General features: G+C 48.7%; 4 protein-coding genes across 4 annotated transcripts; 3 read left to right on the forward strand and 1 right to left on the reverse strand.

Moving 5' to 3' along the window:
• Window positions 1-3,204: 3,204 nt before the first annotated feature.
• F4807DRAFT_450423 (ras GEF) lies at window positions 3,205-6,851 on the reverse strand (the record flags this gene model as incomplete). Its single annotated transcript, XM_048000129.1, has 4 exons — window positions 3,205-3,232; window positions 3,290-3,777; window positions 3,830-6,145; window positions 6,201-6,851. The coding sequence occupies 4 exons, from the start codon at window positions 6,849-6,851 to the stop codon at window positions 3,205-3,207; spliced, it is 3,483 nt and encodes a 1,160-aa protein (XP_047856741.1).
• Window positions 6,852-16,225: 9,374 nt separating this feature from the next.
• Window positions 16,226-20,337, forward strand: F4807DRAFT_415213 (fungal-specific transcription factor domain-containing protein). Its single transcript, XM_047997021.1, has 3 exons — window positions 16,226-17,017; window positions 17,234-19,409; window positions 19,465-20,337. Exons 1-3 carry the CDS (start codon window positions 16,852-16,854, stop codon window positions 19,601-19,603), a joined length of 2,481 nt encoding a protein of 826 aa, XP_047856742.1. The 5' UTR covers window positions 16,226-16,851; the 3' UTR covers window positions 19,604-20,337.
• Window positions 20,338-20,980: 643 nt separating this feature from the next.
• F4807DRAFT_457722 (glycoside hydrolase family 16 protein) lies at window positions 20,981-22,156 on the forward strand (the record flags this gene model as incomplete). The annotated part of the gene is made up of 2 exons (XM_048001081.1): window positions 20,981-21,457; window positions 21,536-22,156. 2 exons carry the CDS (start codon window positions 20,981-20,983, stop codon window positions 22,154-22,156), a joined length of 1,098 nt encoding a protein of 365 aa, XP_047856743.1.
• Window positions 22,157-24,913: 2,757 nt separating this feature from the next.
• Window positions 24,914-26,251, forward strand: F4807DRAFT_457723 (glycoside hydrolase family 64 protein; the record flags this gene model as incomplete). The annotated part of the gene is made up of 1 exon (XM_048001082.1): window positions 24,914-26,251. One exon carries the CDS (start codon window positions 24,914-24,916, stop codon window positions 26,249-26,251), a length of 1,338 nt encoding a protein of 445 aa, XP_047856744.1.
• Window positions 26,252-26,331: the final 80 nt, after the last annotated feature.

Consider the following 26,331-nt stretch of genomic DNA (forward strand, 5'->3'; position numbering starts at 1 on the left):
AATGGCCTCTGGAGTTAGTATTCTAGGTCATTCTGGTGTTATATGTACCTATATTAAGTGCTGTGTTATCCTTGGAGCTGTTCTTGTGGCTATTATTGGCCTAGCCAGCCGTATAGATAATGCGCTTACTTTACCTCTTCCCAACTAACCCAACTATGCGTATTTTTTATTTTTCTTAAATAGATCCATCCTACTTACTAGAGGGTGTGCTCATATATGTCATGTTCTGGCGACGTACCTCCAAGTACACACACAGTCTGCGCCTCAGAACAAGGACTTCGAAAGACACAGAGCATAATCTAACAATGTGTGACAGATTTCAGCGTCACAACAGATCCTCCAATCCTCCAAAATATCTCGTACATATCTACGTATCTCTCTCACCCAGATAGATCATGAACCTACACAGTGGCAGGAACCGAGACAAAATTTGCGGCCGTAAGTGTTTATATGGGATGTCTCTCTCTCTTCTCCTCAAACTTACATACATCATTAGCTACATAGCACGATTTTCACTTACACCTACACTGACACAGGAACCAAGACCGCGTATAGCAGCCAATGAGGTTCGCGGATGCGGTGTTCGCATGCGCCTGAGGTTACACGAGTCTCCTATACACAACACACGAGAGCGCACAAGAGCAGATGTAGTTCGTGGGATAGTGACTGATGCAGGTCAGACTCAGGGGGTGGGTTGGTTGTGCGATGGTAGCATCCACGAATAGGCTCATGTGGGTTTGGCATGGCTGGAACCCGTCGTCATGTACCCCGTGCGGTAGTCTCGTCTTCAAACAAGATATCGCTTACCTAGGTAGGTATGTTAGTATGTAAGTATGTAGGTAGGTATGTAGGTATGTAGGTACAGTAGTAGCGGGTAGGTAGCTGGAGGTAGCTATGTAAGCGAGTCATGTATGTAGCAACGGCCCCTTGGCAAGCTCTCGGACCACGGATCTCTCGAACGTGGGCGTGGTGTGGTGGCGTCTTACAGCTGAATGGCGGGGGAATTTGGAGACGCATGCGAAAAAGGAGCTGGCGCGAACGCACATACGGGAAGAGCGTCCTAAAAGAGGCAGATGCCACGAGGGACGCCAGTAAGCTCCGGGAATTACCTTGGTATATCCAGACATGTAGGATGATCTCGAACAACGGGATCCGTGCAGGCAGGGTCAATGATCGCTGTAAGGGATATGATGAGACCGAGATGGATAATATATGACACTTAGCTGCATATACTACGCGGGGAAATGTCTAGAGGAAGATTGGTATACATCTCGAAAGTACGCTGCATATGATGAGTATAGGGCAAGGAGAGCTTCTTTATGCTTATAAGAAGGAAGGGGGAGATTTGGAATGAGGGGAGACAAGAAATCCTTCCGATCAGATAAATGAGATGATCAACGCTCCTGATTCTTCTACTTTCTAATCACACCCTTTCCGTCGTCGCAGAATAGCATCTGATAATGCAAAATACATAGTATATACGAAAACGAGGTCTTCTCCATATCCCATACTTGACATACCTATTTACATACATACATGCATGCCTACATGATAGTACATCTAAAACACATCCAACCCCGATCGCCATGCGGGTGCGTGGCGCCTGCACCTCATAATCCTTCCGCGCCCGCGGGCCGAATCGCGTTATGTTGTACATCTCTAGTGCTCATCGCAATAAGAAAAGCACCGTACCAAGACTACCTGACCTATGTATCTGCCCATCTATGTACGGTATGCATCTTCCCCCCTCCCCTACCTCCGCAAACCCTATAACAGAACACACCTAATACAGTCAGCATGCAATAGCAGACCAAATAATATTCCTATAGTTAAAGAGGAAAACTCTAGAAGATGAGATGGTGATTGCCACGCGTGCCCACGATCCCCAGGGGTTTCGTTTGCTCGGGTTTAAGTCCAAGCATGAAAAAGGGCTGGAGAAAAGCCACCAATGATACCTGGTTGCGTGGTAGGGGAGGATAAGTAAGCACGTCGTGTAATATCCCAATATGTACCTTGAAGACTGAGGTAATCCTAACTATGTACGCGTCGGTAATGGTACGCACCCCGAAAAAGAAAAATAGAAAAGAAACAGAAACGACAGAGTACATGTCTTGGGAATGAGATCGATTGGTTCGCTTAAGACTCACCTACTGCGTAGATTTGTCCGAAACGACCTTGGTCTATAGGCTGAAAGCGGTTGACTACGTCTTCGCTCACATCGAACATTCACAACCACAGCATGAAAAGTAAACTAGTTAGATGAATCCGTGATGCAAATTATGCCCTGGTGATGAGATGTCACCGAGGACCGACCGATCTATGTATATAGCCCACAACAAAAGGACATTTCGCCTAGACTGACATGTAGATCAGGCATTATGCAAAGCCATTCTTGCGAAGGCCCTAAAGCTCTCTCGAATACCGGAGGACGATCGTCCCACATAGAAAAAAACACACAAAGGAACCAACTGTGTAGTTGTCTGAATAGTGAACGAAGTCTATGTGGTGTAGGTGACATTGCCCCGAAAATCATGGGCCACCTCAAATATTTCCCTTGAACTTTTTGGGTTTCCTCCACAATCCTCGACAAAGACGTTCCCCTGAACTTTTTTTTTCCATTTATCCCTCGTCATAATATCGTTGCGGTTGCTTTCGTGATGGCCATCCATCATCCATGTTCAAGCAACGATTTGAGATTCCCCAGTAGCCACCTAGCCTGTTTGATTCATCAATCGACGTGTGGTTAGATTTAAACGTACTCCTGGATAGGTGAATGCTACTCCAGCATCCACTATATCCGGTTTTCGGGAGAGGTTAGGACAGGGTGCACCTTACACCGCATTGTCTTCGCACAACTAGTTAACTCCCCCCGCACAGTACTCCTCTGGTTACTCAACCCCCCTGTACCTGACTCCCAATGCTGGCCATGATTTCCAAAAGCCGGGGGAATCTGCCTAAGCCCAAGCCGAAGGATACCGACAACCCCTAGTGTACCGTAAACATGACTTTCGAGTAGTGCTGGCCCCGAAAAGCATCGAGAATACGGTTTACAATACGATGAATGATGCCCCTTACCCATCCATATCGTAACCCACATAGTCCAAGCAAGCCGATTTGCTATATCATGCTTGGCCTGGTTCAATATATGGCCAAGCATACAGCTGTGTGTGGTACGGCTTGGTATGGATGCCAAGTGGGGTTGGCTCATAAGAAACCAGACTCAGCGAGAACTCTGTAGGATAGACAGGTAAGCCCCGATGCAAATCATTTATTTCTGGCAGCGACGTACCTTACGATCTTCTCATCTTCGCGCTCACGCGGTTCTACTATCAAGCTCTTATCGTACATCTCATGTACGTCCCCGGCTGCTTGCATGTTGCTTAGGATGTAGTCCTGCAATTCGGGCACGGGTTGTAGGGAATATGGTGAATTCTGGTAGACCTGAATGTCACGGATCACCTCGGCTGTCTTTGCACGTTTGGCAAAGTTGATAAGGTTGGTTTTCTTGATGATCGACGGAATACCGTCCTCAATGAACGTGAGATCGGTAAGGTAGACACCGAAGAAAGGAATACACGGCGGATTTGCAGCATGTAGAGCTTCTCTGTATTCTCCGAAGTTTTTCGTGCTTGCCATTAAACGTCGCATTGTCTCTAAGACGGCTTGAGTCCTAGCCGGAACTTGATCCCATGTTCGCTTCAGACGAGCAATAGGGGCGGTGCCGAGAGCGGAGATGATCGATGTCAGAGTAGAGAAGTTGTTGAGACTCCGGCATTTCTGGTATTGTTAGCAATCTAAAAGACTCAAAGTACAATTTATCAATACTTACGTCGGCAACTGAAACGAAATGCTTGATGACTATCACTCGTTTCTTCACATCCATCTGGGCGAGGATCATCTCGGCAACCCAATTCGTCATTTGGTTGGAATGCAAGATAAGTGCCTTTACATTCGGTGCCGGTTCAGGATCATTCTCCCCGACTTTCTTTTGCCATGTCTTGTTGAGACATTCCGTTGGCTTTATCTTGCCGTAAAGCTTCGATTCAATGATTGTTAGTTGACGAGCAAACTCCGTAACGTCGATATCAAGGAACTTTAGCTTCTTCATATTCTTCGGCATGATTGGAGCCGGTACATTGTTAGCAAACGTCTGGATCATGCGCTTGGAAGAAATTTCTTTGCCGTTAAGTCGCTGGTCTAAGACGGACATGAGATTGTTTGCGCCGGGAGTTTCCGTAGATTTGACGGTGTCTCTAGCGAATGCGTAGACATCTCGGATCAGTTGTTTAGTCTCATCGGTCGGCTCCTCCATCCAATAATTCTCAAACCAACTTTTGATGATGTTCACAACACGGAAGCGGATTAGCTTTTGCTTTCGATCCCTCCAAACGTCGTAATCATTAGGGCCTAGTCCTTCTGGCGGCTGGATGTTGAAGCGCTTGACTAGTAGTTCGAATAGTTCTCGCGCCGACGTGAATGATCGGTACGTCAAAAGGAATGTGTTGTTGAAGCTAAAATCCGACTTGTCGTGCCTTGTCAATTGCTCGACCAAAGCTAATAACGTACCACCCTTGACTGCTGGTGGTGTCGACTTCAGGTCCCAAGACAGGTCGTTTTCAAGGTCAAGTCGCAAGAATGCGGGTGTCTCCTCCACTTGCTGAATGGCACTTTGGGGGACAGACCCCTCTCCTAGGATTTGCGCAATCTTTGAAAGATTATTAGTCTTTCTAGGTTTGGCAGGAATTTCACCTTCGGTGTAGGATATAGATCCCATTAGAGGCGGCCTAGCATCTAACAGGTTACGAGAACCGGAACGCGCGTGCATTGTATCGTAGGCAGGCATGGTATCTCTTCTGGGTGGATCTCTCCCCATGCTGTCCTCCCGCATTCGAGACTCCTGCCGCTGCTGCATGTTGATTTGTACCTGTTCAGAGAGAAGCTGGAGTGAAAAGCCAATGTGAGAAGAATTTGTTTCCAGTGCTCTGGCGCACTGTCTCACATATTCGAGTCTGCCTTCCAACGACTCACCACGGACCTCGGACCATTCATCACCTAGAGGACCAGCAACAGCCTGGCACCCTAACACAAGGTCGGATATGTTGTCGTAAAGACTTTGCTTGTTGGTACCATAGTCAGCAAGCTGAGGCGTCTGGAAGGTATTTCCAAGCGAAGAAAGATCAATAGACTCGATCATCGCGATCCAAGGCTTGAACATCTCCAAAACCTTTCCACCGGCGATGCACACATTGTTGCCAACAAGCTCGTGTTTGTACGGAGACACAATCTTGTCCGATATGCCGAGATTCTTTTCTAGCTCCCTGATACTGGAAACCAGCATCCTCTTGTATTCGTCAAGTCTCTCGAGGAGTTTTCCGTCGAGCACTGCCGTCGGCTCAGTATACCCATCGTCTTCCTCCAAGAAATTCGAAGTGATAGGATCACGAGGACCAAGCCCATTGTTTTGCCAGCTTCCACCGGTCGTACTGCCAATGACGAAGCCGGGGAATAGCCGCGGAATTTCTTCGCCTCTTTGCTGCCTTGCGACTTCAACGAAGCTGAAAACGCCTCCGAGCACACCATCGGCTTCTTGCAAACACTTTTGGACGGACTCGGCGTTCGGCCAATCGGCGGCAGCTATATGCGATGAGATGACGAGCTTAGAAAATTTAGACATCATATCCCGGAAGTGGGGATAAAGCGCCTTGTTAGTGGAGATGATAGAAGGCTGGCCAGAGTGATTATCCGTCGTACCCGAGCCAGCAGCCAGCAACAATCGCAGATGATCAGATATATCCTCCGCGCGGGAAACATACTCGGACCTGTTGTTGCTCGTGATCGCGTCTCGATAACGGTCGATAGCGCGCTTCATATTTGCCACGAGAAGGTTCCATGATAAAGGCTGCGTAGTGCCGTCGTCAAAAAAGGAGCGAGGTATCGTAGCTGCTTGCGGAAGATTAAAACCAGTGCCTGTGAACGACGTAGCAGATGCCAGTGTCGGTACTTGACCACCGGCGGTTATTGCGATATTAGTATTGATGAAAGTGTCAGTTCGAGAGCGTACTCCCTGCGAGCCATTGATGGAATCCATGGATGGTGATGGAGAGACTCCGACGCTATCGCTTCCGTAACCACGACGTCTCGGGGGCTACGTGACACTTGTGAGTGGGTGACAATATATACGCGTGGATGGTTGCACTTACCAAGGAACCCATTGAGCTCTTCATGAGCAATTCGCCTTCGAGTTCCGAAGCTGACGTTGCCTCCGAGTCTTCGTCTTCGTCTTGCATCAAACCTCTTGCCATTACCTCCGGAGGTATCCTTGTCCTTTCCGGCATATTTACGTTCATCCGGTCCCGGGGTCCATTTTCGGTGCTAGAAGTCGGTGACTCAAGCGGGAGCTCATTACTACTCTCTCCAGTCATAGTGTTGTAGTAAAATAGTCTGCCCTCAGGCGTGGCCTGAGGTATCCAGAAATCGGCACCAGATTTCCTAGTCCTCGTGCCTTCAAGAGGTAGCCCGTTAAGGTCGTCGGGATCTGATTCATTCCCATCGTCGAACTCCTCTTCATATACTACCTGATCCTCTAGCTCGTCATCTCCATTGTCCCCCTCCAGGTTTTGCATATGCTCTGGGATCTCCTCGGGATTTGTGATGATCTGACAATAATTGCTTGGAAACCAGCCTCGGACCCCATTAATGACACCGTCCCACCAACCACTCTCCAACTGTGTGATGACTTGGATCACGTCGCCTTCATGGAAACTTAGACTTGTCCGGTCGTCAGCCTCGTAGTCGTAGAGTGCTCGCACGTACAACGTGCCGGGAGGCGCAGTTCCTAGTATGCCGTTCATGGTGTATGTGTAAGGATTGTAGTCGCGGTCACCGCTGGACTGGCCCAACGATGCCGGGTTCCTGAGCTCGATGGCAGAATCGGGATTCTTATCGAGAGTGTTAGACCGAGATCTATTGCGCGAATTGTACTTGTTATCTTTCTGGTTTGTTACGATTGCGGACACTGGGGACTGCGTCATGAGCATCGTGACGTCGGATGCGCCAAGCGTGATTAAAAGTGGTTTTTCGGAAGAATAGAATTAAACCATGCCCGAGTTAATATGGAAGGGTATACGAAGTAAAACGAGGCCAAGCCGTCAAACTCGCGTAGACAGGTAAGGTAACCGGCTAAAGATCGTCTCACAACAAAGGGGGCACGAAGGCGAAAACGCGATGGTGTGCGTTGATAGGTTTCGCCGTCGTCGCTTTCGTTTTCGAAATCATTAAGGATAGGCGGTATCGCGTGTTCGAACCGATTTGGTGTGTTCCAGTACTCAGGATTGAAGTCGAATGAACGAAATAAGGAAAGGCAGAATGTCTAAGTAGTTCAATGGTAATTTTCCCCCTTCTCCCTCAATCAAAAAAGGCACTCCTCCCCTTTGAATTTTGCCTACAAGCGCTAAGGGTCTCGTTGCCGGCGTAGAATGATACAGGAGATGATGTGAATGGTTGAATGAATCTGGTCGATGGGCGGGTAAAGGAAAGTGAGGTAAGGAGTTCAATTCGTTGACGAGAAAGGCTAGTCGGTAGGTCTCCTGGTTGTCCCGGGGCTTAAGTGTCAATGTTAACGTGCTAATGGATTAATGTTAAGGGCTGAGGGCTGAAAGAGAACGGGTCTAATAGGTTGATAGGGCCATGCACGGTAAAATGTAGAAAAGGTTGAAGGAGGGTTACAGCCTATGGGATTTAGAGCTGCTTGACGGTGGTGCAGATGGCGGTGCAGATGGTGGTGCAGCAGTGGTAGAAGTTGCTCAATGTTGCTTAATCGACGAAAGGGGGGGTGGGTGGTTTTTTTTTTTTTCTTGGTTCCCAAGCCGATAATCACAACCCGGAGGTAAGGTAAAGATGGTAGATGGTAGGTACGAGATAGGTCAGGTAAGAGCGAGATCTGGGAAGTCGGGGTCACCCAAGTGCTCCAGTGCTTGGTGCTTGGTGCTAGCTGCTGGGTTCTGATGCTGGTACTCGTTTCCCTCACGTCGGTCGTACTGGTTGTATTGATTTGTACTCCATAGTATTCATACCTTATGTCGTATTATGTGGTTTATGTTCATAAACGCTCATAAAAAGTTCATAGGGTAGCCGTTATGGTAGGTAAAGTTGGAGCCATCTATTCCTCATTGGGCAATAGTACATGGTTCTCAGTGACATACCCCTCTTTCTTTGTGAAAGACCCCTTTAAGTTTTCCTGGCTATTGGGAATTGTGATTGGATCTGTTCTCTTCACATTACACAGACCCAATCGACTGGATGGAAAAGTAGGTATTAAATAAAGTCTTGGTCAAGGCTAACAATAGCGAAGATGTGCATATTCATTCCTAGGTATTGAGCATATCCGGTCTCTGCATATTGTATAACCATTGTTCGTTGGCGAATGAACGAATACCAAGACGGCGAGGACGACTAAGATAATATCAAGACACCCGCTGGCGTGGTCCGTGTGCGTGTGCCGCAAGTCGGTCTGGTAACGTACCTACACTACTTAGGAAGCCAAGCACCTTCTGGTAAAAGAAGGAGCATGCGAACAAAGAAGGATCCATTTATCGATAAAAGCATCTACATTGGTATCATCATCTCGGCCAAATCCATTCCCTCAGATCTGCTAGGTAGGTCATCTTCTCATCATCTTCTCAGTCAGCTGTAATAGTCCACTGTCATCCCAGGTCATCAATTGCGTCTACTTGAGATACTCTTTAGCACATTTGGCATAAGCTAACATAATATGATGCACTGTTTTTGTGCGTTGCAACCTTGGCCGACCGCTCATTCGAAAAGATGCCGAGAGACTGGTCTGATTTTAAAGGGGGAAGTAATACTTTACTTAGTAAGTAATACCTAGCCCACACTATGAGATCCGAGCAAGGATCTGGTCGGGGTCTTCAGTGGCCAGATTACAGTTGATATCCTGCTTTGATACTGTACATCGTAGCTCGAAAGGTTGCTTCTCCGTGTCTACATACGATAATAATACTGTATCATATGCGACTTGTATCCTAGGCACGATACAACTTTGCTTTTGGAAGTTTGGAATAAGCTTACTTCTGTGGGAAACATTTTGTCGAGTTTAGTGGTTGGCAATCGCCATCGAATGTCATCATGAAGCCTCGAGATATCTAGAATGGTCTATAGTGCAGCCAAGTAAGCAAATAAGTTTTATTATGATGTTTCCATGAACTTACCGTGGATAGTATAAGGCCTAGATCAGCGGCTCATCCGCTCGTCAGTTCATCCGTATACACACATATACTACGCATGTATTCACCTAGGTAGTCGTCAGTTGCATAGCACAGTTTATCAGATCTGTTATCTCGAAAAGACGCCAAATTGAGAGCTTGAACCCGAAGCTTGATTCGTCCTATTAGATAAGACTATGAGGGGGAGGGGTATGCCGCCTTCACGAAATGCGTCGCACATACGTAGGTATGGATATATGCATGCGAGCTGCAGTGGCCTCGTGCTCGTTCCGCTTGGCGAACCTGGGAAACCCGCGGTATTAGGTAGGGTATGTACACATCCATAGGAGTGTTCGCGCTAGATGCATTGAGGCTCGGTGAAGCGATAGGAAGATAGACGGGTTACATAAATTGCGTAGCATCTGTAGTATCTGTGGTATCTAACCCGTATACCTGATACAAGTTCGATGTTTCTCATCGCGTGTCAAATACACGTGGGCTTATGTTCGTTTGCAACCATTGTTCTAAGCATGGAGCCCTCTTTGCGCGCCGAAAGTTTCAACCAGCTCTCGGAATATTTAGAAGACGCATAGAAGACCTAGAAGCTTTTGCGAACGGGACGCCATCCAATGAACAAGCGGGAGATAGTGCTCTGTTGTGGGTCGAAGATGATAAAGCCGCTGCTTTAATGTTAATGCTTGCAACCGTTGAACGCACCCCTGGATTACAGAATACATTGTCCTGCTATCATCGAGTATTATGGTATTTGGAAATTAGAGATCGTTCGATTAAAACTTGCCCATTAGATTGTCCATCCTATGCTGGAGTTTACACCCCAGCTGCCCAGATAATTGGCATCCCTGTAGCCCCTGGGAACTAGAATCCCGACGGGGCTGATCCAATTGATTGACTTGATCATCCAGAGGGGAATGTTCATACACTAGAGCAAAGCATAAACAGAGGGATTTCAGATGGAATAATAGCCTAATGATGTTTCCATTATCCTGAGGGAAACTAGACGTAAGGGAGAGGTGGTTGATCTCTCTGGGTTCTATCCGTTGCAAGTGAGAAAAGGGGTTGAAGCGTAGCAAGCTTAGGCATTTTGGTGCGAGAAACGTCTAAATGACATAGGCTGCATCCAAACAACTCCAAATTCTAGACAACCTACCTTTATGCGAGTGATCAGTAGTATAGATAGGTAGGCATAGATGCATCCCTTTCGTTAATCTGACTTACGATCGATAACCTATACGCTTATCTCAGGGGGATTTCCAAACTACCGTTACCACATCGTTAGCACATTACAACGTCGTCGAGCCATGAAACCAGCCGGCGGTATAACCCAGGCTTGTTCCAAGTTCGTCGTGAGTTTAGTGCGTCTCCTGGATAAAAAGGGCTGGGCTGTGTTGAGCATCAACGAACCCCCACGCCAATGGCTGGGAACGGTAGTAATCATCAACCCCCTCAAAATCCTTCTACTCTTATTTCTACCACGTTGACCAAAAATAGTTGTGAGACTGCTTGTCATCTGCCCGATCCTGCGACTATTCGACAAACAAGATCGGGGTGCGCGAAGCTTGAGAATTTCAGCTTTTCTGCCCCCAATTGGCTTCCCGCGATACCACGTGGATTGTTTCTGCATTCCTCCGACTTAAAGAGGGGTGATCCGGCAGACCATGCAGCAATAACCACACACACCGCGCCAATTGTACTCGTGCGTACTTGTATACGGCCAATTGCATTCGGACTGTGTGGTACAGACAAGCTGTGCAACACGGAACTGTTCGGGTGGACACGACGGGAGTCGCGGAACTTTCTCCTAACGCAAGTCATCAACGCAAGTGATAGATCATGACGGGCCAATTCCAGATATAGCGCAAGGGATTAGCCGCGTGTCATCCCATATTGCGAGCTGAAGACTGTGTTCTCATGAGAAGGGAAGATCGAGTATCTGACATGATCTGGGGAACCCGGACATCGTCGAGTTTATTTCCAACCTGATCATGATCTCAAATGATGCCCGTGAATGGACCACACTGGCTTGGCTTGGATGACATATCATATCATGGAATATATCTTTGTGTGTTTGTTTGCTTGGACGAATGCGTTCGCCCACTCCGGTATCGTGGGCAGCCCGACTATTCAAGGGCGAAAGGTGAGTTTCTTTTTTAATATGAAGTAAATCAGGCGGTTTACACGTGGATCCTCGGAGCCCACGATATTCAGCCACGGACGAGCTTAGCGGGCGAGAGAGACGGTCCGTTCCTGATCGACATTTCGCCCGCCCAGATACGACAAAATAATAATTGAGCTATTATATTACTCGTCCTAAGAAACAAAATAATCCTAACATTACTAAGTCGCGTGTATAAGGCATGGAGCATGCGTGGTACGAAATGTATGTCCAGCCGCCTATTATGTTAAGAGTGTTGATCTTCAGGGGATAGGTTCCATGGATCCAGCGAGACGAGGAACGGACTGCCGTCATCTCGGCTTTTGCGCCAGAACGCCCGTCGATGTCAATGGTTCTTCCAGATCATTGGGACGCCAATCAGAAAGGTTTCCTAAGCCCCTGTTTAAACCAAAGCGAGTGGCCTCTGTCTCATGCCTCCCAATTACGCCCAATTACGCCTTGCCTTAAAAGCACCATAATGATGGAATATGCAGCTCGGGAATCGCGTCAAGTGGATCCTATTTACCTCCTATTGACGACTCTAGGCGGACATTACCTACACTAGACCTACTTTGGCTTGACGATCTGGGTTAGCACACGTGGAGCTCATCCGGAAGACTCCCGCGAACACCAAAACCCTCGTCTTTCAAGGTTTCAACCATTCCCAATTCCTGCATCGTAGACCGTCTGAATCCAGGGGGCCTCGAGGCGGTATGAGCTTTGTTGAAAAATGAGCCCACACCGTCTAGTACATGCACATCATCCGGACCCAGAATGACCATTATGCCTCAGTTCATCAGATAAGCAGATCTGAAAGCGAGGTCGTCGACATCGTCGACGTCAGACGAACTCATTCACCCGATGCCAACTTTAGAACGGGAGCTAACCAAGGCCGTCAAGCTGCGGAAGATCTGCTGTACTCCAGACTTGGACGGCAAAGTACTTACAGCAAAGTGGGACACATTAAGACGGTCAGGACATCTCGAACTCTAACGACGATTTTAGTGTTGTGGATAGGTCGAATGCTCCACCCATGTTTCTAGCGTGTCAGGCTTGTTACCCGGTGCCCGTCTCGTTTCTGTTAGAAGATGCTAGCATCGGTCGATGTTTGACAAGTCATCAGAATGCCTATTTGAAGTCTAGCGGTTTGTCATTTGTATACCTAGTAATGCTCTGCTTCTGAGATTGAAAAGAAGGCATATTCATTTGTTCCTACCAATCGAGGGGCCGAGTATAGCATCAATCCTCATGTTAAACGGTTTCCCGGGGACCTCGGCATTTTGATGATACCTTCCTAGGTAAGCATGACTACTATAACATGTCAGTTGAATGACTCGTAGGAGCTAGGGATGAACTGTTCTTTAATAAATGTAGCTACCTACGTTATACAATTCTAGTCTATAAACCTCTTATGTCCTGCCACGCGGTCGACTACGGGGCAAGATAGTAATTCGGCTCCGATTTAGAATATTAAGAGCAGGAATTTCCTCCACTTCGGCTGGACAGAAATTTGGATACCTCGTCCCGTGATCTTGAGAGTATCCAGTATCGGGGAACCTGCCAGAGACGTGGGGCAGTGGGAACGGACTTCCGAGCTCTACATAGCGCACGGGAGCTTAGGTGTCCGTCAAGGTAATTTACGGTGAAAATCTAATTATTCACTTAGGTCTGTGTCGATGAGGAGAACATCCCGAAGTAGGTCGGTAGTAATTATATTCATAGGTACTAGTATTGACATTTATTATGTTCGATGATAAATTGGTTAATAATCAGACCATACCATGCGTCTAAGAAGATATGCGTTCGTACTTCTTATTTCTAGATACCTTGGTAGAATCAACTCATAAACCATTAATGCCATGAAAAAGAGGCATAGCTGTGTATCAATGCTTTGAAGGATGGACGTAAGACAACTACCAATAGGATATAGCCTTCTTCCTTACTTGGCAAGGTCTATCTGTTGAGATAGTGTAGGTAACTCAAAGCTACACAGATGCATGAATATCATGTGGACTAGACGATCGCCAGTCTTAAAGCGAGCTCGTCGAAATTCGTTGTCTGCCCCGCTCCCAACTGTCAACCCCGTCAACCCCTCACCCCTCGAGAAGACGGTGAGGTAGCATCTTGCAGTCGGCAGACCATAGTGGAAGGAAACCTGGTACTTGATTCATGGATATATGGCCGATTCTGGAGCCTCCAGATATGTCCCAATCGTGGAGGATTTCGGGCAATGAAGCCATCGTGATCAGAGGGATGGCCATTGAGATCACATTCTCGATACTAACCAGCGAATTTCATCCACGTTTCACCTCTCGTACATTACAGCATTGTACATATGCAGTACGCTGATGTCGTCGATATGTATAGCATTTCAAAATTAAAATTGGGGGTTTGCGATGTCCTTTTTTCGGCAGCACTAGCCTCACTTCTCCAGTTTCTTGCATATGCAAGCGAGGCGATGGTCAGCTTGCAGTTGATTGACCAGTTATCTACGTCCTCCGAAGCTATTTTCGGACGAGGGTTCGCTGCTCCTCGTAGCCGCCGTTAGATTACGCACAACTCTTTTCATTTTAGGGAATATATACGTGACAACAATGCCTTCTCCTCGCATCCGGACTGGGTCTTGGCTGACTGAGACTTCAATATGTCAGCATTGGCAGTTGAAACGGTGTGGCAGCGCGTGAAAGGGTTTTCTCGTGCGAAGACAATGGCAAAAAATCCTACGCGGATAACTAGGTACATATCAGAGTACGAAAGGACACTTATTACAAAAGCATTGGTCTTGTCTTGAGCGTTGGATTAAGCAAAGCCAATGAGGTGGAGATATGGCGCAACCATGGAGGCTAATGGCGAGGAAGTGGGATTGGAGGGCAGGAGGGGAAGCTGTCTTCATACAAAGATGATCCATCTCTTTGAATCAATATACCTAGGTCTGCTAGGTGTGAAAATCACAAGCTACCTAGGTGTCTTAGATGCAAATCTTTTACATACCTGTATGTATGTATTATTACCTATTATTATTGTCCTTGGCTGAAGAATTAGAACATTTAATCTTATGGTCTAAGCACGGAGATGAAGTGGGCAGATCTATAAGACTAGTGATTCAACTCCCACTTCCCACCTCCCACTTCCATCACCCACCTCCTATCTATCTATGACCCGTGATGGTTATGATTCGATGAAAAGAGGACCGATCTGACCATATAGCCAAGTAGTTATTTTAAACGAGTAGCAGGAGAGTTTCAATCTCTCAACTACTGCTCGATGCAAATACTTACATGACTAGATGGCACTATTGTAGATGTAGATGATAAACCTACCCATCTAGAAGGAATAGGTAGCCAAAAGAACGCGTTGGCATCCTATCATATACCCTCACTAAGCCGTATTGGGGGTTTCCATTGTTGCTGCTTTTGCTAAATGGATCCAAGGAGTTTTAATTATTCGAGTCTTAGAAACGGAGTATTAGATAGGTACATAGAGACACAGCTAAGTCTAAGGCAAATGGAAGGTAACTTTTCTTTTTGACACGACACGAACGGGTCACGGGTCACAAAATCTTAACGTGGCACGCCAAGATGAATGTGGAAATGTCAATGGAGTACGTGTTCGGGTTTCCTGCTTGGTAAGGACGGACCCCTCGGCCATGACTGCCATGGGCTATGGGCTCCATGGGCTCATTGCAGGGTATCGCTGGTTCCATTTCTGTTCTTTCATTCTTCCATCCCTCCTTCATCCCTCCTTTCCTTCCCTGCCCCGCCCAATCTACCCCCCGTAACCCCCCTTCCCCTCCCCTTTTTGTGGCTGGAGTGAAATGATCTGAATTGAATTTGGAGCTGACTTTCCAAGCTTCCCCCCGCCAACATCCCACTGTTTTATTTTTTTTTGTTCTACGAAACACTTTGAACTTTCAAATACCACCTAGTTACCCCTCTCAGCCTCCGTTGAATGAATGTTAAAGCACCACCTGAAGTTAACAATTACAACTACAAGTACATAGTAGCCGCCACAACATGCTACCAACTTACAAAACTCAACACGTACAATAACTATTCAATGCAGAATTAGCATATCAGCATTAGCGGTGTGAATAAAATAATCTAAATCGTACACCGCATCTACCGTTCCTAGAGGGGCTATCAAGAAGCGAAGAAGCGAAGCGAGGAAATGCCTTAAGAAATAGGTACTTCAAGAGTCTTAATCCCCACTAAAAGGTCATATCCCCGGGGGCCCTAGCTGCCCTGTAAAGAGTTTGCAGCCCACCGCCAAGGTACCTGGCAAACCCTGCATAACACCGCCTGTATCCCAGCAACGACCTGGGTAATTACAGCAAGAGAAGCACCCACCTTCTGGCAACCCGTGCAGCCGGCCCGCGTCCACTTTACCTTACCTGCTTTACCTCACTTGACCTGATCGGGCCACTTTACCTGCGGCGTAACTCGTAACTTACCATTTTTAACCACTTTCAATCAAAAGAAGCCACAACCGCCTCACCTGCTTGAATGTACCTTACTTACCAACCCACATCCTATCCACCCCGTTTCTGGACAATCCGACTGGCTGATCCTGCTTCATTAGCAGCCATTTTACTTATCTTTTGTCGTACCAGCCGCTTTAATTTCTAGCATAGTACATGACACCCTAATACATCCACCCAAATATCTAAGCGTAGCGCATTGCTAGGTAGTAGCTACGGTACAGTAGCAGGGTAGCGGCGTGTCAAGTGCGCGGTAGAAAGGTACGTACCGATGTATTTTGTTTCTGACTCCAAGTGCCAAATTCCCAATTCCAAACCAACCCACCTACCCGACTTGTTGTTCCCCTCCCTGCACTAGCCACTAGCCACCTTTGCATAGCACAGCACAACGAAAGCACAGCGCATTCAATTTTCCCTCCCTCATTTTGACCCGGCATTGTCCCTCTTTCCTCATCCCTTCCCCCCCTCCTTTTTTTTCTGAAATTCCCAACTTCACACTTTCATCCTCCATCAAACGTCCTATCGCCCCTCAAACCCCTCTTTAGTTTTTAACGGTCGCAACCCGCGCATCGTTGATTACTTGCTTGCGTCGTCGATTTTTATAGACGACTGCATCATCTCGAACACTTTCGTGCTTCGAGATTATTCCCCGGCCTTGGCCGCAACATATTATATCACAGTCTATTCTATGATTCCTATATCGATACAAATGATCAACTATCTACAGTCTAGTCAAGAAGACACACTTTAAATCCCACGGGAGCGCGCGTGTGCGAGCGAGGAGCCAGGCGATTTCAACTATCAGCCTGTGAGAAGGGTCAACTCAACAATTAACTGCCCAAGTTTTCGGAGTGTCGACCGCATAGACGTTGTCAACAGAAGCGAAGAAGTTCAACTGAATTGGAATCCACCTTCCTCTTCCTCATCACCCACAATCATCGCAGACCTTTACCTGACCAACGCGACAATCATTCGTCAAGATGCCTGGCGCGAACGTGGCAGTCCTTCCTACCACCTCCGCCTCGGCCTCGTCGACTCCGGCCACCCGAAAACCCTCTCTCGCGCAACCGGAAAGGAAGTACAAGTGCCAGTTTTGCAATAGAGCTTTTAGCAGAAGCGAACATCGAAGCAGACACGAGCGATCGCGTATGTGGCGCGAATTCAATTCCTCCCCAATCCCTTCCAACTGCCCTCCAAAAGCCCCTCCTCTGTGTCCCGTCACCTGTTCCCCCGTTCCCCGTTCCCCGTCCTCCGTTCCCCGTCGCAAATCAGCTACCCCTCAACGCCCTCAATCAATCTGATTTGATGCAACCTATGTTGATCTACCTGTAGCTCGCCAAATGCTGACTTGATAATTGATAGACACAAAGGAGCGCCCATTTAAGTGCATGAAGTGCCGCAGTACTTTTGTGCGACGCGACTTGCTTCTCCGACACGACCGAACTGTTCACGCTAAGGACGGAGGAGTTCCTCTTCACAGCGATGGCAAGCGTCGCGCAGGCGCCAATGGCGTATCTAAATCGAGAGCCGTCGGCGGACCTTCCAAGTCTTCTATCGCCATCGATACCTCGACCCTCAGCGAACAAATCGAAGCTAGCAGCGAAGGAGCCTTCGATGTCGAACACGCTGCTATGCTAGTCGCGGACCTTCATCATAAGGCGATGATGCGTGACAATGCGAGCCCGTACGAATCTGGCCCTTCGATGTCCTATACTTCCAATGGCCCTCCTATGGTAGACCCTGCTGTCAATTATCCTCCTAGTGCTGTTCCCTTACCTACCAGTGTACCCTGGGATGCATTTGCTTCGCAGACACCAATGGATGCCAAAGCTCACTCCGTCGCATCAAATGCATCGGCTTCGTTCGATTCGCAACATCCCTTTGCCAATGTGAGTGCCACTCAGGCCCAACCCAGCCTATCGCCCCCTTCTCCTGGTCTCAGCTACAACGATTTCGTACCTGCGTCGCAGTCCGTGGCAGATCCGTTACCCCCTTACAGCAACGGCCCAGCGGCCCTGAACGCTTCACCTGCAACTCACTCGAAAAGCGCATTCACTAACCCGCCTCAGACTTCGGCGGGCTTTAACGTTCCTCGTGTTCACAACGACGAAGAGCGCAATATACTCCTAGACAATATTCGAGCACACGATAGTGAACGCGCGATTCCGGAAGGTTTCCGTGTTCCTAACTTGTCGTCCTTGAACCGTTATCTATCGACGTATTTCACGCTCTTCCATCATCACTTGCCGTTCTTACATCCTGCCTCTTTTAATGTCACTCAGGTGTCCCCGGCGTTGCTGCTTGCCGTGTTATCGATTGGTGCTCTCTACGCCTTTGACCAGGACCAGGCCTACTTGCTTCACATCGGATCCAAGGTTTTGGTAAACCAGTTCTTGCAGAACAAGGAGAACTTTAGCTCTCGAAAATGCCCTCTGTGGACCATGCAGAGCTCCCTTCTCAACATGATCTTCGCTAGCTGGAGTGGAGACCCGAAGGGTCTTGAATGGGCTTGCTCGATCAAGAGTCTGCTAGCAAATATGGTCGCCGGCAACCGGTACGAGCTAAAGCTTCGGCAAGATGGGCGCGAAGGTGCGCAGCCTACGCGAAATGAGTGGATCGAGGATGAGGGCTGCCGCCGCACTTACTACGCCGTCTACATCTTCTTCGGACTCCTCACAATGACCTACAACCACACGCCCGCTATTAGTTTCAACGAGTTCGAAAACCTCCAGCTTCCATCCCAAGAGGCGCTTTGGAACTCTAAGGTCACGGACGAAGCCACCTGGCAAGAGCAATTGAAGACATCCCCGGCGATTACTTTCATGGACGCCCACGAAAAGCTGTTCCAGGGAGAGATGTTAAAGTACAGCGCTTTTGCGACACGTGTCATGATCAACGCTCTGTTCTTAGAAGTGTGGTACCACAAGCGTAGCCCTGAGGCCTTGCAAGACGTAGTGACCGAATATAAGCTTCGACTTGCTCTGGAGACGTGGGAGAAATCTCTAGATCTCTGCGAGCCCGAGGCCGACGCGGTCCCGCTCAGCGCACCCCACAAGGGCCACCCCTTGATCTTCAATGCCAAGGCAATGTTCCGCAACGCGCGCCTCCGTCTAGAAGTTGATCTGAAGACGGTTCAAGAAGCGCTCCGCTACCATGATCATTACGAGGTCGCCGCTGCTATGTCCAATGCACGCGACAGGGTTAAGCGCTCGAGCGAGATGATCAAGGTAATCGAGGAATGTTATAATTGCATCGAAACAGCCGTCCGCCAGGGCGTACGCTGGGTCGCTCGTACGTCTCCAACTAACTGGAGCATCGAACACCCTCTGTGCGGTATGGATCTCATGATCACCCTCACTCTCTGGCTATATCGTCTGGAACATGACGAAGAAGCTGCCTCAGAAGAGGAGATGGCCATGTATCTCAAGGTTAGAATGCTATTTGATAAGGATGCGGAGGGAGCTATGAACTCCCAACAACTGAGCTCTACAGTGGCTCACCTGTGGGGCTCTATGCTCGACGAGGTAGTCGTCTGGGGGTAAGTCTATAATCCGATCCCCCGTATAGGATATAAAACTAATTCGAATTGACAGCATCACAAGATTAATGGGCGAAGCCTTCCGCCTTCACTCTCAAGCCCTCGTGGGCTACGTGGACGATGTTGAAGCGTCGTCCAACGTCTCGACGCCCTCTATGATTTCGCAAGGGGGCGATGAGGAGAGTGTGTACTAAATATTATTCACGAGGCTTACGATTTTCTTTGTTCTTCCTCTAGTAATAGGGAGGCCCGGGGTGGGAGAGTCTTAATGGCATATACCTCCTACATTCGCGCTTGATTTTAGTTTCTCGATCAGGGATGGACCGGCGCGGGGGGGTATTTTTGCTAAGGGAATTCGTTACTTTTTCATCTTGTTTGCATCCGACATCTATCTGCATCTAACGTTACCGGAATGGGGGGCCTGGAATAGGGTGGCTCTCTCGGTGACCAGTGGAAAGGGGGGGCAACTGCGTGATACGCGCGATATAATGTCTGATGCAGTTGGCTGGCTGGTCCATGATTGAAGCTTCTTTTCCTCTCTGTTCTATTAGCTACGGCGCACTTATCCTATTTTAATGCCGCTGTTGCGTTTTCTCAACTTTTTCCAACTCCTCGTCGTCGACAGATACCTTGTTCCACAATACCGGTCGTCCTTATATTCGCCGATTTCCTTGCACTCGCTCGTCTACTTTTAACTTGATTTCTTCGTCTTTCCTTCCCGCGACTAGTTTCCTTTTAAGTCTTCTCGTCATGTCATGTAATAGAGCCAGCAAACTTGAATCTCAGGATGGAAACTTGAGCCTGGCAAATCGGAAAACATGACTCGCAACAGATTGATTAATTAGTTCGATAGGAAGTGGTTCATTTCAAGTTATAGATACTACAACACGCGTCAGAATTCAATAAATCACTTCTCCGCTATGAAAAATATCGTGATGTGTTCAGCAGTTTGGTGCTAGGCTCACCGACGCCTGTGACGACCAAGGCGAGAATCATCCCTTGCTTGCGAAATTTTCAGGGGTACAAGTGCATCGGCCACGAAGCCATGATATTCCTTTCCTATCGGCGTGCTGCAGGTACCCGGCGAGGCGCCTGTTCTTGCCTGCAAGCCTCTATATAAACGTATGACCGAAAGCAAATTAAGAAAACGCCTACTTTAAATATCGGGGGGTACTATTTTCTTAAGGGCCAACCGTTCCTGCCTGCATGTCTAGGGACACCAAGTTCTGACAATGGTAGTTCTCCTTCCCGTCATTGGTGGTGGTTATTCTCATACTAGTTTCCATCAAAGTGCTTTCCATCCTAGGTATTCCTGGGATGCATGTGTACATTACAGCCGTTCATTTGTGTACCTGTCTCACATGAACGTTTGAAACTAGAAAGGTTCAGCTCACTACATACCCTCGTTTCTGCCTCGGTCTTTTGCTTTCTTTAGGTCACTCCTTTACTCAAATCTTCGAATACGACATCCCTTGCTTCTGTCACATTGCGCCGGTACCCTGCTCGAACGACGGCTTCATGAAGTGTGCTCTCCCGGCCCTGTGATGCATCAGCGAATTCTCTACCACACGATGACTCCTCTCCGTCTCCTAGCCTCCTTTTCCATCCTGTCCAACCTCGCACTAGCCGACTGCGAGTGCGGATACTCGATAATAACGACCTCTGATAATAAGAGATATCTCTTCACGGACATATTAGAGAGCGACTTCATTCACTTGGATATCACGGACGGATCACAGAAGTACGGTGAATATGGGTGGGCACGGCAAGACTTCAACATGTCTAGCGAGGTGGCACGGGGTCCCTATGGCGAATCATACTCGCCACAAAATGCGATATCAAACAACATTGCCAATGAACAAGTGTTTGAGGGGTCTGGGACAAAAGGAGGCGATGCTGGCCTCAACCTCGTCGTCAAGAGCGAGATCCAAGATGGCATGGTCACCGGCGCCGACGTTTCCACAACGGATACCCATTACTTTCACGGAACCTTCAGAGCTGGTATCAAGGTCACTGATATTCCAGGGACATGTAGTGCTTTCTTCTGGGTGAGCAACAACTTCCCTGTAGAGGTTATAGAGTGAAGAGGAAAAGACAAATGAATCACTAACCATTTTTTTTATTAGTATATGAACGATACTCAAGAGATTGATATCGAGTTCTTGTCGTGGGAGTTCAATAGAAATAACAACACCTTCCCAGTTAATCTCGTCCTCCAATCTCAAGAGTCAAAGGATGCCGGGTTTGACGCCTCGAAAACCGGCGACTTCAGGAAAATCAACTTGCCATTCGACCCTACAGCAGCTTTTCACGAGTATCGAATCGACTTTCTACCGGACCGAGTACTATTCTACGCGGATGCCGAACTGCTCACGGAGATGAACGGGACAGGGGTGCCGACTACCGCCGGCAACCTCCAAGTATCGCACTGGAGCAACGGCAACGTAGGCTGGTCGCAAGGACCGCCGAAATCAGACGCTACAACTACGGTTAGCTACGTGAAGGCATACTTCAACTCATCTTTAGAATCTAGACAGGACGACTATAAGATGCGCTGTAAAGACCCTACGGCTGCTACGGCGGTCTGCGCCATCCCGGAAAACAACGCCACGTTCTTCTTCAGCAACGCCGATAACATGACGCCCAACCAGACAACGTATCACGAGAACAACTCCGGACGATCGAAGCAGTGGTCACCTCTGTTTACTATGGCTCTAGCAATTAGTGTGTGGATGTTTAGGCTGTGAAATATGGCTATTCAGGGGTTTCGTGTTGGGGTCGCAAACGAGACGTGATATGAGTGAAGATGAATGGGGCAAGCGTGTTTTCAACATCCGGTTTATGATAGGGGTTTACCTGTCGCTTCTGGTTTATGATATCCTTTAGAGTTGCGCGAGGACAGGTACAGGGAATGAGTCAGTCATCAATTCACATTCGCGTGTATTTACCTTTTACTTTTTCTGCTTCGTCGAGAGCCAGGTTAGATACCCAGGGGCTTCATGGCGGATCAGAACACGGTCTATATTACAATTTTAGTATGTTCATTCTGCCTACTAGGTACTTTCCGATACATGGGATGGTACGAAGCCTTGAAAACTATGAAAATTAGTGCTAATCAGGCGTCTCCGTACAGGGACTAGAAATGAAGGAAGACTCATACGACCCCAAAAACTAGCATGGCTAACTTCAGTCGTGATACATATCTGTAGTAATCTCGTAATTCAGGAAATTAAAGAATAGAAAAGATAAAAATAAAATAAAGTAAAATAAAATACTAAAGTTGTCTCACATCCTCCCTTCCAGAATAGCGTCTCGTGATGCGACGCAGATGTGCGCAACCAGAAACGGGAGGAACCTAAGCTTGTCGATCCTTTAGCGCGTCAGTTTCCTGGTGACACCGCTCAGGCCCTTTACGCCAATTTCGCGAATTATGCCCCCCCTCGGCCGAGCCAGTAAGGCTGGTGCACCGTGACACACTTGCCTCGCCCATGGTTATGTTGGAGAGGTCTGAGAAGAGAAGGAGAATACGCCAAGAGCGGAGCCCGCACACCAATCTCGGGGCGGGTCACGGGCGCGGAGAAGTGTCATTGTCATGTTTGTAAGGAAGGAAAGAGGGAAGGGAGAGACTGGGAACATTTGAATTTACTAAGTTTAGCTACCTAAGTCCCTAGGCTATGGATATAGAGTTAACATTTAGGTTTACCAGTCATATTGCGCGGCACGGCTCTCCACCTGCCTGATCGGGATCTCTCCTTGGCAATACCCCATCCCCTCATCTGCGCGTGGTCATCGTAAAGGGGGGACGTCATTGGGGAAAGAGGGGTTACATAGGTAGGTATGATGGTTCAAGTTGACGGTTCGGAGACTTGATCGATCGAATGGGATGGATCGTGGAGATTGGAAAGACAGGGCGTTGCGCCACATCTCGTTCGGCTACTTCTTCTACGAGTTACGCCGACGGATCTTAAACACCATTTTTACATACATATATACATACATACATACCTACATACGTCCATGAAATCGAGCATCGAAATGGCTTGTGATAATTGGCAATAATCTCCGCAAGTTGATGTGCTTTATCTGGTTTTATGCATGGAACATCCCCTATTGGCTATTCTTATTTCATCTGTTGGCTCCTAATTATGGATATTCACTAATCCGGGTGTTTGGTAGTTGCGGACATGTCATAACAGACCTATAGACATGTTAGATACCCGAAGAATCTCGTGTATCTGTTTGTGTATCGGCCGCAGCCTTACACATCCGTACGACGAAAACTCATGACGGCCTCTCCGCATTTCTCTTACGTACATACGGGAAATATGGGAAGGTGTTTAATCTTAACGTTGGGCGGCCGGGCACGGCCCGACGACTTCAAACCCCGGAAGATCCATCGTCTGCCATCGCCGCATTTCTCCTTTCGCTGTAACCTCCGAGACACATATGCGCGTGTCCATCAGATATCCTGCTTGACAACCATTTATTGGCTCCCCGGAATGAAACAGCTCTCCAAGCCTTCATTCGTTATGCCGTCCTCTATTTTGCCTTCTTTACCGCCGGACGGGGTCGATGACCCTCTTGTCGCCAAGGATTTTTCCTTGGATGAGACGTCATTCTTCACGTTCCACGCTCTTCTCCACACTTTCTCACGCATTCTCCTCTGTGTCTTGTCTCTCAGCTATGACAATTTCATTGCCATGCTTTTGCCTCATCAGCTGGCCACCAGACAGCCTGGTATACTGCCTGTCAAGTCCGTCATGAAGCTTGACGATCTTTTCAATTTTTAGTACCCTACTTCCGCGTAATTACTCCGCTGTCGTACGTTCTTTCATACTCTCGGTACCAGTGGCTTAAAAGAGGCTGTGCTATTTATTACAACCCTATTTTGAATGCTCTCCTTGGTTCAAGTCACATATCACATGAATTTTGTCACATCCTCAACACATGATGTCTCTCCCTTACGAAATCTTGGTAAGTTGCCTGCAAAGAGGCCAAAGCAAAAGCAATCGTCTATGCCATCCAAGTATCCACAGATCATGAAGCTACTCCAGGTACCCGCGGACAGCATTAGGGCAAATCGGTAGTTATCAAATGATCTCAATCATCGCTCACAAGTCTGACACTAAGGGACTATTGATTGAACAATCAGTTTTGAACTTACGTATACAGCATCGCCTACCATAAAGACGGTTGGTTCCTCCCTCTCCTCGACGTTCTAAGCTTTACTTCTCCAAGGTCACAAGTTGCACCCTCCAACAAGGAATCGTGGACCACATGCTCGCAAGTTCTTCCCACCAATCCTGGAACTTTTGCATCCCTAGAAGCCTCCCTAGGTCTATTTTACCTTAAAATCAGAGGAGTTCCACTCGTTTCGAGGTAGTCTTAACGTTGCCTATCTCAAGTTCTGCATCGGTTCCAGTCCTTCATGACTTTTTCATGAACCATTCGCTCCTTATTACTTCGTAACAGATAATTGCAAATATCCAGAAAACTCAGTCAAGATGACGAACCCCACGACCGATATAGCCATCGTGAACAACACGGGCTCGACCGAGGCCTACGTGTACATCAACGGTCTCGACATCAACAACAACAACACGCCCTTGTTCATCCAGTCCGATGGTAAGACCGTGTACCGACCCGCCAACCCGTCGGCGACGCAGACGGCCCTGACCGAGGACATTGCCATCCCGCTCGGTGCGGCTGGTGCCACCACCACGGTCACGATCCCGCAGATCGCGGGCGGCCGCATCTGGTTCAGCACCGGCAGCACCAAGCTAACCTTCCTCGTGAACCCCGGCCCGGCCATCGTCGAGCCCAGCGTGACCAACACGGCCGACCCCAACTACAACATCGACTGGGGCTTCGCCGAGTTCACGTACAACACCGAGCAGCTGTTCGTCAACATCAGCTACGTCGACTTCGTGCCGCCGATCCCCGTCGCGCTGCAGCTCGTCAACACGTCCGGCGCGACCCAGACGGTGCAGGGCATGCCGGCCAACGGCCTCGCGACCGTCGTCGACCAGCTGACGCAGCAGAACGCGAGCGACGGCGCGGGCTGGGACCAGCTGATCGTCAAGGCGAGCGACGGCCACGTGCTGCGCGCGCTGAGCCCGAACAGCGCGCGGGTGGCGAACAGCTCGCTGTTCAACGGCTACTTCGACTCGTACATCGACCAGGTGTGGACCAAGTACACGTCGACGGACCTGACGGTCGACACGCAGGCGTCGTGGGGCACGGTGACGGGGCGCGTGCAGAACGACGCCATCACCTTCGCCAACGTGGGCTCGTTCGCGCGGCCGTCGGCCGGCGACATCTTCTCGTGCTCGACGGGGCCCTTCGCCAACTACCCGTCCGCGACGGCGGACGAGATGGGCGCGCTCGGCGCCCGCATCGCCGCCGCGTTCAACCGCTCGACGCTGCTGAGCGACGCGCAGCAGCCCGACGGCGAGGTGGTGTCGAATTACTACGCGACGAGCCCGACGAACCACTACGCGCGCATCGTGCACGCGACCAATATCGATAACCGCGGCTACGCGTTCCCCTACGACGACGTCGTGCCCTCGGGTTCCACGCAGCCGGACCCCGCGGGGACTGTGTTCGATGGTAGTCCCAAGCTGTTGACTGTTACGCTGGGCGGGCCCGCGAGTAATGCGCCTGCGAACCCCGGGAACGGCGGCGTGGTTAAGGATCCTGCTACTGGAGGCGGTGGGAGTGATGGGTCGACGCCGACGACGGGATTCTGGGATAAGGTCAAGAGCTGGTTCGGCTCGTTGAAGAAGTTTTTGCATATCGGGACTTCGACTTCGACTTTGAAGGCGAAGGCAAAGTCTAAGTAAAGTTGAAGTGACGCCGAATAGAGTGGGGATGTTGGTATTGCTGCTCTATGTTCGATTCGAACCTTCGTTGATCTTTTCTT

Source organism: Annulohypoxylon truncatum (assembly GCF_022578515.1).
Source record: "Annulohypoxylon truncatum strain CBS 140777 unplaced genomic scaffold F4807scaffold_7, whole genome shotgun sequence".
Taxonomy (NCBI): domain Eukaryota; kingdom Fungi; phylum Ascomycota; class Sordariomycetes; order Xylariales; family Hypoxylaceae; genus Annulohypoxylon; species Annulohypoxylon truncatum.